Source organism: Rousettus aegyptiacus, unplaced genomic scaffold, assembly GCF_014176215.1.
Source record: "Rousettus aegyptiacus isolate mRouAeg1 unplaced genomic scaffold, mRouAeg1.p scaffold_m13_p_12, whole genome shotgun sequence".
Taxonomy (NCBI): domain Eukaryota; kingdom Metazoa; phylum Chordata; class Mammalia; order Chiroptera; family Pteropodidae; genus Rousettus; species Rousettus aegyptiacus.
In genome coordinates, this window is record NW_023416287.1 from 85,216,257 (window position 1) to 85,229,290 (window position 13,034).

The 13,034-nt window shown below is 42.8% G+C and overlaps 1 protein-coding gene across 6 annotated transcripts in view; it reads right to left on the minus strand.

Moving 5' to 3' along the window:
• Positions 1 to 13,034, minus strand: part of PIGN (phosphatidylinositol glycan anchor biosynthesis class N) — a 95,166-nt gene that overhangs the window by 12,747 nt on the left and 69,385 nt on the right. For 4 of the 6 annotated variants that reach the window (XM_036229080.1, XM_036229081.1, XM_036229079.1 and 1 more), the window contains one exon: positions 3,836 to 5,517. The exons of 1 other annotated variant lie outside the window; for it this stretch is intronic. In XM_036229080.1, coding sequence (XP_036084973.1) covers positions 5,394 to 5,517 — 124 coding nt within the window. In that variant the 3' untranslated portion in view covers positions 3,836 to 5,393. Of the gene's footprint in view, positions 1 to 3,041; positions 5,518 to 13,034 lie in introns of those variants that run through there. One more of the 6 variants, XM_036229078.1, reaches the window with a different exon arrangement.

Sequence of the window (13,034 nt, forward strand, 5' to 3'; positions counted from 1 at the left end):
ATCAGCAGATGGGTGGCACATTGCTCCTCGCTCCTCGGGAAAGGCAGCCCGGACGGTACACAGCTAAAACTGGTCACCGGGGGCAAAGGCCTCGGAGAGCGCAAGCACCACACAGGCGGGAACGAGCCACTGATGGGGCAACGTGGCTCTGCCGGCGGCTTTGCTGACGTCACCGCCATGAGCGCGTCCGGGTCTTTGCCCACCTCCCACGTTCTTCTCCTGTGCAGCCAGTTTGCCTGGGACAGGAAGGGGCAGTAGCAAGCACCGGAAGAAGGAATGGTCCATTCTTCTGGTGGCTTTAGATGGCTTTTCATTTTTTCTGCCCCTTTGGGGGTAAACTGATCCCAACCATTCTTCTTTTTATTTATTTATTTTTTTTTTTGCTCATGCTCCTGCCAGCCTTTCTACCTACCTACAAAACCCGAGATCAGGACTGCAGAGTCCGTGCAGGATCTAACCACTTCGGGTTCCGCAGTCCAGCCTCAGAGCTGAAACACAAGGGCTCGGTAAGGCTGTCTGAGCGGAGATGCAGAGAGGGGAGGATGGAAGGACGGCAGTGGGGAAGACGGATGCATGAAAGGAAATGGCTTTTCTTCCTTGAAGAAAAATGCATTTGCTTTGTTGACAGCCAGGTGAACCGGCTCAGTCTGAAAAAGTCGAATTTGACGAGGTGAGGAATGGGGTGTTTAGTACTGGCGACTGTTGCATCCCAGGATATTTTCAAGAGCAAGGCCAAAACTTCAAATTGCCAGGCATAAAAATTGGAGGCTGGGCCCAGGGGAGGAGGCAGCTAGGAATGCAAAGAGAGAGCAGAGACCTTTGCAGAAAAGGTGCTAACTGGCCTTTTATTAAACACCTAACGCATCAGTAGGAGTCATGTGTCTGCAGCTCACAAAAATGTGCTCGCCGCATCGGGCCAAACTCACACAGTCGGATCTAAGCCTCAGCAGCTTTGTCCCTGATGTCAGCAGCCCCACAAGCTCTCAAATGTAGAGACCCAAGGGATGGTTAACAGGCTCTCACCGCACCTTCTTCTACCTCAGACCCCAGTGAGTTTGTTCAGCCTCTGAGGTCAGCCCCGGCCACCAGACTGACAGGAGACAAAACCTCATAAACCAGAATGTCAGTTAACATTACACGAGGCTCGTGGTTTAACGAAGAAACTGCCACTGGAAGGCTTCGGTCTCCGGTTCAGGGAATGTGCCTGTGATGGCGCCAGGCCCTGTCATGGGCCTGCAGCGGCATGTGTGATTTATGCCACATCTGGATCAGGACTGGGAGGACTCGTGGGCAGGGCTCCTGTGGGAAAACTCCCTCCCGGATTCTGGATTAGGTCACGGATGCCACAGCGTTCGGTAAGCCCCGCAAGGCGATGGTTTAAAGTACAACCCGGCTTACCGCGAGGCTTCGGCTTTCTGGTTTCAATCCAGTCCTGGCACATCAAAACCAAAAGTATTGAAGGGAAAAATAAAGTCTCAGGATCTCTTTACTACTTCCAGAAAAATATGGCAGGAATGTTCCAGAAAAGCCGAATTATCAGCAATCTTGGCATTAAAGAGTAATTAGCTCCACCTTCAGGTTCGTGTGCTGATTTTTATACTCGCATATCAGGGTGAACTATGGTACTCAAACTCGTGACCCGGTAATATGAGTTCTTGGTGCAAGGGCAGTGATTCTGTCAGAAAAGCAGCTGACGAGCCCGTGAAATTCACCTCCCCACATGGAATTTTCCTGCGGCTGCCGTGACGAATGCTCACAGGCCGGGCGGCTTAAAACGATGGAAATCCAGTCTCCTCCAGTTCTGGAGGCAGCCGTCCCGCAGCCACGTCCCGCAGCCACGTGCTGGCAGGGCGGCTCCCCCGGGAGGCGCCAGGGGCGGCTTTCCCGGCCCCTTCCAGCTCTGCTGGCCCAGGCGCTCCTTGGCTTGTGGCGGCGTCACTCCGGCCTCTGCCTCCAACTCCGCGTGGCCGTCCCCGCCGCCTGTCTCCTCTTCTGTCCCTTTTAAGGACACGTGCCATTGGATTCATGGCCCACCGGGACAACCCAGGACGACTTCGTCTCAGGGTCTTTAACTTCATCACGTCAGCAATGACCCCTTTTCCCAGTAGGTTCTGGGGTTAGGGCGTGGACCTATCTTTTGGGGGCCACAATTCAACCCTCTACACTTAAGTGTACTCTGGGCTTCCGAGTCTTAACGAAACGTCAAGTGCCTAAAACTCGATAGCCAATATTCACTTCATTCCTTTGAAAGAGGAGGAAACTCTTCTCTTGTTTCATACACCATTTGTAAGACAGCTGACATGTGCCTCAAGGGTGAATGTTAAGAATCTGGTGCAGGCAGAGGACACAGACAAAGTGACCAGCAAGGAACCTCACTGAATCATTCTGTCCCACTGATTCTGATTTAAAAAGCATAAAGAATAATGACCATTTTAAACGAAGCTCTGGACTTGTCGTTATCCACTGTGGTCTAAGAAATACGAGTAACAATAATCCCTCTTTTTATTGGATAAGTATATGATGCAGGGTTACTGGAGTATCTCAATTGAACTTAGCCCTCCACAGCTTCAGAACTTTGCATCCTAGAATTTCTTTTCTCTGTACTATCTTGATAATCTTGCCGAGAACTCAGATCGGCCTGGCTTGGGTCTGATGTGCACTCACTCACTCATGAGCTGAGTCAACGGTGGTGGAGAGTGAGTCATAAAAAAACACACGGCCATACGGCTCCTGCCAGAGATGCATGGTTAGCGATGGAGGCAGTTTCCGTAGGAGAGAGAACGGCAGGCAGACGATGGCTGAACACTGCACACTCACGCCGTGTCCACGCTGGACTTAAGGACGGATGGAAGCGAACTCAGGGAGAAAAGGACATTCACGTACATACCCGGTTCTGAGTGAGGCTAAGAAAGGTGAGAGACATGAGTCGAGAAGAGAGGAAACAGGGGAAGAGAGAAATGAGTAAAACAGAAAAACCAAGGCATGCACAAAAATTTAACTAGTAATCACCTTCTGCAGCGGCAAATCACAAGAAAACAAGCCAGTGGTCATTGTGGGTTTATTTTTCTGGTGAAGGATATAAAATATAAGGTATAAAGACTCAGTCCAAATTGTCGCAGGGCTGGCTGACGACGTATGATAAGCTGGATGCCGACCTAGCGGTACTGAAGGGTCCCGCCTGAGCGACTAAACAATTACAGGCCCAGTTTATACAGAGGTAGGTAAAACGGCTCGCACATTTCAACGGTTTCCCACATTAAAGGTAAAAATGAAAATGGTTTTCCAGCTTTTGGGAAAACGCGATTCAATTAAGCACACAACACCCTTTTTCAAAACAGTGTGATAAATTGAGGTTCTAAGTGCAAAAGTATCTGGGGACATTTCCAAAGCGCGTTTACCAGTCGGGAGGAAGGCTGAGGGAGGCTCTGCTGCCGGGCAGGTGGGACTTCCGGCGAACGCTCTCCCTCCCTCACAATGTGGATGCCGAGTTAAATTCCCCACGTGCTCCAGTAACCGTACCTGCTTAACTTTGTTTGACGAGGTGTTTCTCAAATCTATTTGATCAAGGAACCCTTTTTTATCAGGGCATCTACTTGGCAAACTGTGGACAGGCTCCAGTTAGTTTCCGAAATCCTTACGGTTTCCTCCAAATTTACTCCTGGTCCATGTGGTGTGGCATGGCTTTTTTGTTGCTCAGTATTTTCTCGACGTGACACCCCCACATTAATTCCTACAGCAATTCCTAATTTAAACAGTGTCAAGCAGTAAATGTCTTAAGTCTTCATTTGGAAATCTGGTATTCACACAATGAAAAAGTAAATGTCTTAGACGGAAATACATTTTACTCAAATCTTATTTATTTTTCCTGTTATTCAATATAAAAACTAAGTAAGTGTTTATAAAGTCAGTTTTCTCTGAGTTGTGAAAAAACTGATCAAAAATCCTTCAGGGCGACGTACCAGCCCATGGGTTCTGTCCCTGCCAACGCCTCTGTCCGCCACAGCAGCCTTCTGGTTGGCCCCCCAGAATTTACATTACAGGCTGATGCGTGAGGTCTTATACTGACTTCAATACATCTTTCTTTCTTTAATACCATAATGCTTTTGCTGCTATACCATAAAACACTATCACAAATAAGTTACAATTATACTTCTCCATAAATAAAAATTAAGAAAGTCCATACCGCCAAACCTGAGTTTTGAATCTTCTAAATTATATTTGTTCTCTCGCCTGCCAATCTAAAAAAAAAATCTAGTAATTTGTGAATTAGAAATGCTATAACTTAATTCAAAACCAATTATTTTTTTAAAAATTGGACTCAAACCAGTAAAGCTTAGCATCAGACAAAATCCACTGGCATACCATGGGCAAAGGCCAACACTATGATATGTAAAGGTCACTTTATGAAAAATCCAAATAAAAATTACTCTCAAAATATTTTGTACATTAGAATTAGTTTACAAATAGTAATTTAAATTTAATGAGAGGACTTTAGGACTTCAGTTTAGAATCTTACAACCAGAAAGAGAAGCAATTTTGTCAAAAAATTTAACCTCTGATTTAAAAATTCTGTTGGAACAATGCATGATAAAAGCTATGAGGTTAACAAATATTGAATCTACAATTAAAAACTAATCCTTTAAATTTTTCCCCCATGGACAGACACAAATACCAAGCATTTTCTACTTTTCTATCTCCATAAATTCCACAAGAATCCAGAAAAGAAAAAACAAGTGAAGATCAAACCTGCATCTGTTTGACTACAAAAACCCTAAAAACAGCACTAAGAAGTTTAAGATAATATTGGTGCATCTTGAAGAAAAATGACAAACGCCTGAGAACACTTTTTTCCACTAAAGCTTTAGAGTAAACTTGAGTACACATCCTGATAGTCTTTCCAGTGTTAGTGTTTAGTACTTAGAACTACTTGCAAAACCAGTGCTGAGAGTTGATAAATATTTATGGTGCCACCTGGCGATTTCCTTCAAGTTCAGCCATAGCACTGACTTTGGATGTGATAGTACTGTCCCCACAGGGGCACCGCCCCTTTGCGTGTAGGGGGTGCTGTGCAGTTGGGGACCGGACTGTAACAGGTGCTCTGAAATTTCAGTTAGAAGAGTTGCCAGCTAAAGGGAAAAAACGAAAGTGGAGAATGCTTTCGTATGCTTTCCCCGCAGACGTAATCGCTATTTCACACATGCCAAACCTAAAGAGAATGGAAGCTCCTTTATTGCAGGTAACCTGTAAGTTCAAAATTCCATCCTGAATTTTCTTTATAGGAGCAGAATATGCCATACATCAATATTCCTCTTCTTGTTGAATCTTCGGTAAGCTTATAGCTTAAAAGGAGAATAGAAACAGGATCCGGATGCTGAATGATGGCTTCAGCAATATCATATGAGATGGCTCTTGGGTCTGCCATACAGGTTGAGTTTCTTTGTCGTGAGCAGCTGTGCCAGGCCATTGAGGAACACCAGAACTATGGCCATGGACATGACAATCACATAGTGGCTGATGCTACAGAAGGAGAAAAATTACAGGCAGAGAGAACACATATAAGGAAAAGCATTAAGATTTCTCTAAGTAATGTTTCTAAATGTAAATACAAAAAACAAAATTATAAAGGATACCAATGACTTTAAAACAGATATCAAAATGTTAAAAAAAAAACAAATTTATTATAGAAATAGTAATAAACATAATATCTTGAGGTATCTCCAACAACTGTAGCACATTATGAAAATGCCTGATTCGTATTAACAGTGCCCATGTCTTTGTCACTAGTAGAAACTGAATTTCAAAATCTAGCTTTAAGAAAAATAAAGATAACTTCCCCCCTTTAATTCTTGGACCCTCTGAATAATCCCCACAGACTCCCCAAGATGTTTCCAGGTTAAGCATTCTGACCTTTTAGAGCATGCTGTCCGGTGCTTTGATATAAATTAGAAGTACGCTGACAAAACTACCAGCCACAAAGAAAGAAAAACGTTACCCAAACTCAAATTTGGTTAAATAAATATTTTAGTCAAGGAATCTAAACAAATAAAAAACGTATCTCCCTATAAATCTGAGTCAGAGCTACTGTCTCCCAGGCTTTTTGGAAAAGATAAAATAATAAGCACTAGTAAAATTACTCAGTCCTAGCCTTTGCCTATCAGCAATGATAAATGCTCAGTTTCTCTTTTTAAACACAGACATTGTACTGTCTACACAGAACATGGTTTGATGTGAAATTAGAGTATCAGAACAAATTCAGGATGTAGATCAGACAAATACACAATAAAGCAGAGGCTTCATGCAGCGATACTAGTGCAGTATCACCAGGCTAAGCTACAGTGCAGACGGGCACGTTATTTATTTACAACGTATACCAGAGTTACACTCGATGATCTACCTCTGTAACAGAGTCACGTTTTACGTGCTTCAGCAAAGGTGGGAGAATGTTTCAACAGGCCTATAACCAGGCTGGCTGGATGAAAAGAGGCCATACTTTCTTCCCCATTCTTGCCTCTACTGCCAGCAAGCAGGAGGGGACATGATGCTGGTTACAGTCCCTTCCCAGGAAAGGCCCCCAGAACAAGCCCCCAGGAACCTGCAGGCTGACACCTGGGAAGATGACTGTTGGGTGCACATAAAACAGGACAATTACCGAGAGGGACATGAAGACTATGGGAAAAAGAGAAAAGAGGCTGGCAGGTCTCCCTCCCACCTTCTCAGTAACTCCAATTCAGCAGGTGGGCAGCCCCTAAAGTGACAATTGCTGGCCCTACGCCAAACTAGGTAAAGCTGTGACGCTGTCGGGCAGGGCCCTCAAGGCCGGGAAAGCAGGGCCTCCAACTCTGAGCAGATTTTATTTGTAATTTTTGGCACTGTTACAGCTTTTAAGTGAGAGCCTCCAAGTGCAAAGGTTTATAGTTTGACAAGACTGTCTTTGGAAACGCCATGGGTTAGGACACTCGTATTTAGGATCTTTCTCTAGGTTTATCTTATAAAGTAAATTTGAAGTAGAAAAGAAGAATTGGCTAATTAAAAAACAAGAATTTACACTCGTTATGTTAGAAATCTGTGTCTGGTCTAGGGTAGGCTCCTGACCTGAAAAGAAAACAATAAAATCAGATCCTTAATTGCTAAACAAATATTAACTCCAAAGTAAGATTTTTGAAACTTTTGTTGTTTTCATTGTAAAAATAATGTAGCAGGACACTGGATTAGTGACGTCTGCCCTTGCCTGTCAGGCCCATGCAGGCAGTGATGACGACCTCCATTTTTTTCCTTACTGCATCTCTAAGGTCCAATGGAAGGTCTTTCGAGTCTTCAATTAGTATTTGTCAAATGAATTATTAAAGAGAACAATTTTTAATTAAAAGAAATCAGAAAATCTTTTTTGTTGTTTTATATTACCCTGGAAGATTAAATCTGGACTGAAATCAGATTCCTCTAAAATAGAAATCATAAACATATTATCAAAATTAAATGTTAAAAAAAAATCCCAAAGTGTCTAAAGAAATAAAAAAGGATCTACCAAGATGAAATAAAACTAGCCCTATGAGACATTAGGTAAAACATAAAGAGAAGTGTAATCCTGGCACTAGCGGAAACGCGGCAGGGAACTGAAAGCCTCATACACACTAGCGTCAAGAATCATCGCGGGGGACGCACGCCTGTTCTGGCTGGGCTCGCTGTCCTTTTATGGGCACAAACGAGATTTGGTTCTCATCAGTGCTCGATCCTGAATGCACACTTGTGAATTATTTTTCTCAGTCTCTGAGTCACATCGCTTAATGACCTTTCTTCTCTCCTCAACCTTCCTCCCCTCTCAGTAGATGCTCGTTTATTTCACTAAGAAAATACTGATAGCACGAAGAGAGAACTTCTCGCCCCAAACCCACGAGCACACCCACATCTGTGCCCATATTCCCTCCCGCTCCGGATCCTGTCTAAAACAAGCTCCTCCAGTTCTATTTTGGACCCCAATCCAACTTTCCTCCTGAGGACTTTACGACTGCAAGCATCCCCTCCCTCTCCTATGCTGCCAATTCCCCCTCTCTGAAGTGAGTGTGTCTTTCACCACACAGATGTGCAATCTCCCTCCTCCTAAAAACAAATGAAAAACTCTTCCAAGATCCATGGCTCCCTCCAGCACCATCCGAATTTAAGGCATTTTAAATTCCGTATGTCCAAACGCAGCTCTTAATCTCCCGCACTTTCTTGCATCAAACTCACTCTTCCCAGAGCCTCCTCCATCTCTGCACATGGCTTTAACATTCACTTAGCCACTCAAGATAAAAAACGTAGAAGTCATCCTTGATTCTTTTCATCTCCCAATCCATCAACACATCTATTGACATCTCTTTCAGAAGACTTTCAAATCCAGCCTCTTATCACCACTTTGAGTCACTACCCCGGTCCAGCTGCCATCATCTCTGGCTCGGAATACTGCAACGGCCTCCACCAATCCTCCTGTTCCCTCCCCTGTTCCCTACAGTCCACGCTGTGGCCGAAGTGCTGTTTCAAACCGTACAGCACATCAAATACTTCCTTGATCAAGAGTCTAATGCTTCGCCATACACATGGAATAAATGCCTATTTCCTCACAATGACCTTCGAGGCCATAAGTGATACCCCAACTGTTTTTCTCATGAAGGTGGTGAGAAAAGGCTTCCATTCACATCATTTTAGTCACAACCACCCTCATGTTTCCAGAAGTATTTACTGACATGCGGAAATGGTTAGCATAGAAAGACAAACAACAACAAACCAAAACCTTACACCAAATATGGTTGCACATAAATCAAGGTTAAAAGGATATACATTAACATGTTGAACAGCAGTTTTCTCTGAGATATTAAGTTATGGGTGACTATCTTTTTTTTCCTATATGCTTTCAGTGTTTTCTGTAATAAGCTTGTGATACATTTCTATGCAATGTTTACAAATTATGGTATATTTAGCCATAGAACTCTTAGGTTGCATTCATAATCAGCACAGAAATATTCAATTCTATTCTGCCAGTTTCTCACCGGACATTTCAAAATGGGCACTGGTTCCCGAGATCAAAATCCTCAATCCAACAAGCTGGATGTAATGGTCTCGAAGTCTTCATATCATAAGGTTTACTCCCAAAGCCAGGGACTGAAGTTTGGAGTCAGAGGTGAAATGACTAAGTGAGGGATTAAACCTGTGAGGACTATAAAAGATTGCACTATGGAAAGTAAACAAAATGTGGCATATATCCACACGATGGAAGACTGTTTGGCAATGAAAAGGAACAGGGAACTAACAGACGCTGCAATATAAATAAATGCCAAAAACATTACGTTAAGTGGAAGAAGCCAGATGCAAAAAGACTACATACCATATGATTGCATTTACTGGAATGTCCAGGATACGCAAATGTATAGAGACGGAAAGCAGATTAGTGGTACCTGGGGCTGGGTGCGAGAATGGGGACAGACTGTAATCGAGTGCGGGGAAGTTTTTGGTAATGGAAATGTTCAAAAGCTAGATTGTGGTTAATAGTTGCGCAACTCCATAAATTTGCTGAAAATTGCTGAATTCATTTTCAAAAATCACTGAAGTCATTTAAAATCTTAAAATGGTTTAATTTTATGACAGGTATACATATATTATACCTCAATAAAGCTGTAAAAACAATTACATTCTAGCAAATTTTTGTCTGTTAAATTTTGCTATCACTTTTAGACCCTTTGTCACTTTTAATATTTTTAATTACTGTAAAATATGAAATTACTTGATTTCTTAACAGTTCATTTTGTCAAACCAGTAGATGAACCATCCGCAAATTTATGAAAGTCTTTGTAAAAGACACAGATCACTCGTCTACAAACAATGGCCTGAAATGACTGACGGTGACAGAACTTTGATGAGAGAAGAAAAGGACTTTAAGCGATGTGACTCAGAGACGGAGAAAAATAATTCACAAGTGTGCAGTCAGGATCGAGCACTGACGAGGACCGAACCGCTTAAGCTAACGTTACTGTGGGGACCGTGCGATGCTCACCACCTTCAAGCAATTCAGCCACAAGACGTTCGGCTTGCTATTTTCCATCAGTCAAGTCTCGTGTCATGTCAACATAGCAGAGTGAAAGCAGCATCAAATTTCAAGTTGAAATCAGTTCACCTGTTCCAACTCTCCCCCATGACTATTTTGAAACAATTTATTTTTATTATTCTTAAAATTAAATCAATTTGGGGTGACACTGTTTAATAAAGTTATATAGGTTTCGCATGTACGATTAATAAACCATAATGTGTGTGCTGCAGTGTGTGCTCTCCACCTAGTCACATCTCCTTCTGTCACCATATATTGAACCCCCTTTACCCTTACTTCTGACTCCCGCCCCCTTTCCCCTGGTAACCACCAAACTGTTGTCTGTGTCTGTGAGTTACTGTTTGTCTTATCTGTTTGACGTCATTCAAATCAGCAAATTTTTTCAAGGTTCACGTGTGTGACGGTAGACAGAGGAGTCTGTGTGTGGAGGGGCACACAGAATCACCAGGCAGGCCTTCTCAGCCTGCACAATGGGTGACAAAAGGCTGATCTGTACCCCTCAGGCAGGGTAATGGGCAAAAGAAGTAAGTCATATATGTCAGATGCACTGGGGAAGAAAAAGGTTGAGAAGCATTGATTTTAATAAAGCTTAGCATTCATTTTAAGAGTAAAGATAGTTTATAGCACTTAATTACATTTAAGAGAATATTAAAATATTATTAAGCACAATCACAAGTTTTCATTATACCTAAAGAGAAAGCATATTTTAGCTGTTACTTGTATTGCGATAAGGTATTACAATAGCGAATGTAGGAAACAAAGTCCAATGAACACCACTATCAAATCAAACTACTGTTCAAACTGATGATGCTGACGCCTCACCTCATATCAAATCCATTTAGAACATAAATTTAAACATGCTTTTATAGTTATGAAAATTACCTCACAGGAATTTTCTCTCTCGTTTAAAAAGGCACTTCTCTCAGTATGCCATATAAAAGGCAATACTCCGTAAAGTTTATGACCTGCTGTGAATGAAGATACAGTGTAAAAGATCAAAAGAAGGAAAGACCGAATTGCAGCACGGTCAGCCCAACGCGGTTTTACGGCCTGGGCAGGATGTTTTCCACATGGCCGTTAAAAGAACTCCTGATGCCACGGGCTCCTCGGAGAACCCTGGACTCACGCTCACAGCTGAGTCTCGGTTGATCAGACCGACTGGCGTGGATTCCTTTAAGAATCTCAACTTAATCCTGGTAAAATCAGCTCTGAAGATGCGTTTTAAATATATTCTATGTATGTATAAAAACATATACGACTATACAAAATATATACAAATATATGTAACTATACCCATAAACAGATATACTACCCTATCTCATGCTGTGGTAATGCAATCCTTATTTTTAAAGAAGCTATTATTTATTAACCCGAAACTAATAGCTAAGGAATCTCTCAAACCTATGTTGCAAACCCAATGCAGTCACCAAGAAGATACTATACACTGCAGATACAAGCCAGACTACAAAATTCTGGGACACATTCTCACCATTTCTATATTTATAAAGCAATAAAGCAATAAATCAATGAGGCCGATAGGATATCATTCCATTGCTATGAATAACAGGCATGGAATCGTTGAAGATATTAACTATATTACTAATACAAAGGAGTTTAGAAATAAAATTTGTCACAAAGGGAAACCGGTGCAGGAGCAAAATTAGGATAATCTGGGATCTCATTAAGGGAACTCTGCCAGTTATTTTAGTAACATCTGCAACATGACAAGAAAGATCTCAGCTTTTCAGATATGCATTCACATAGGAATAATTAGAAAACCAAAACTTAAGCCAACATTCTTATAAACAAAAAGCAAGAAAAGGTAAAATAATGCAGTTTTGATATGTGAACCCTAGTAGATGGTGCTTTAGTTTTGAATCTTAAAGCATATCCCCCCATTATCCACGCCTTTTCTTGCCAATCGATTAGATGCTTATGAAGATGCATGAACCACTCCTAACCCTGAGACCATGTTCACAGCAGTATTAACACCCAAAAGGCGGAAGCGACCTACGCGTCCCGACGGATGAAGGGATCAACGACATGTGATGCACACATATGACGGAGCAGTATTCGGGCTTCGAGGAGACAGACATGCTGACACATGCTACGACATGGATGAACCTTGCGGACATTATAAATGAAAGGACAAAAGGACAAATACTGCGAGGCTGCACTTACCTAAGGTACCTAGAATCGCCTAATTCACAGAGACAGAGAGTAGAACGGCGGTTGCCGGGGGCTGGGGGGGGGGGGGGAGGGGATGGGGCTTTGTTGTTTAATGGAGACCAAGTTTCAGTTTAGAGACTGGTTGCATAACAACGTGAATATACTTAATAACGAACACGTAAGAGTGGGTAATTTTACATTATATAAATACTACCATTTTTAAAAAGAAAGGAAAAATCTATTGAAAAAAAAAGAGCCAAAGTTGGCCATTCGGATTTGCTGCAAAGCACTGTGACCCGGGAAGGGCCCGGCAGCGCGACTGCAGCCCGGAGACCGACCTTGCAGAAAGCCGGAGGAACCTCTGCCTGGAGGCACGTGAAGCCGTCTGGGGGTCACGGGGGCGCTGAGGACGGGCTGCAAGGGCTAGGACGCCAGGAGCGCGGAGCCGCGGCGCTGACGTGCGCGTTCTGCCAGCGCCTCCGTGTCCAGATGCACCTTCCGCCCACCCTTCACTCCGTGGGACGAACTCGTATAAAAAAGGCAGTCGGAACTCCTAACTCCTGGGCAATGACCCACTCGCAGAAGTAACATCTAAAATGCTAAAGCTCAAGTAGAACCAAAGAATACGGCTCCTCACTGACATGCAAATAGAATGTACACTGCGGCTTTGTGCTCGAGGCTGTCCAAATCAAGGCTCCCAAAGGCTGTTTTCTAGAAATTTCTAGAAAACCTACAGTTTCTGGAATCCAAATATTGTATCACACACTTCACAAACACCTGCTTTGGGCTTTTT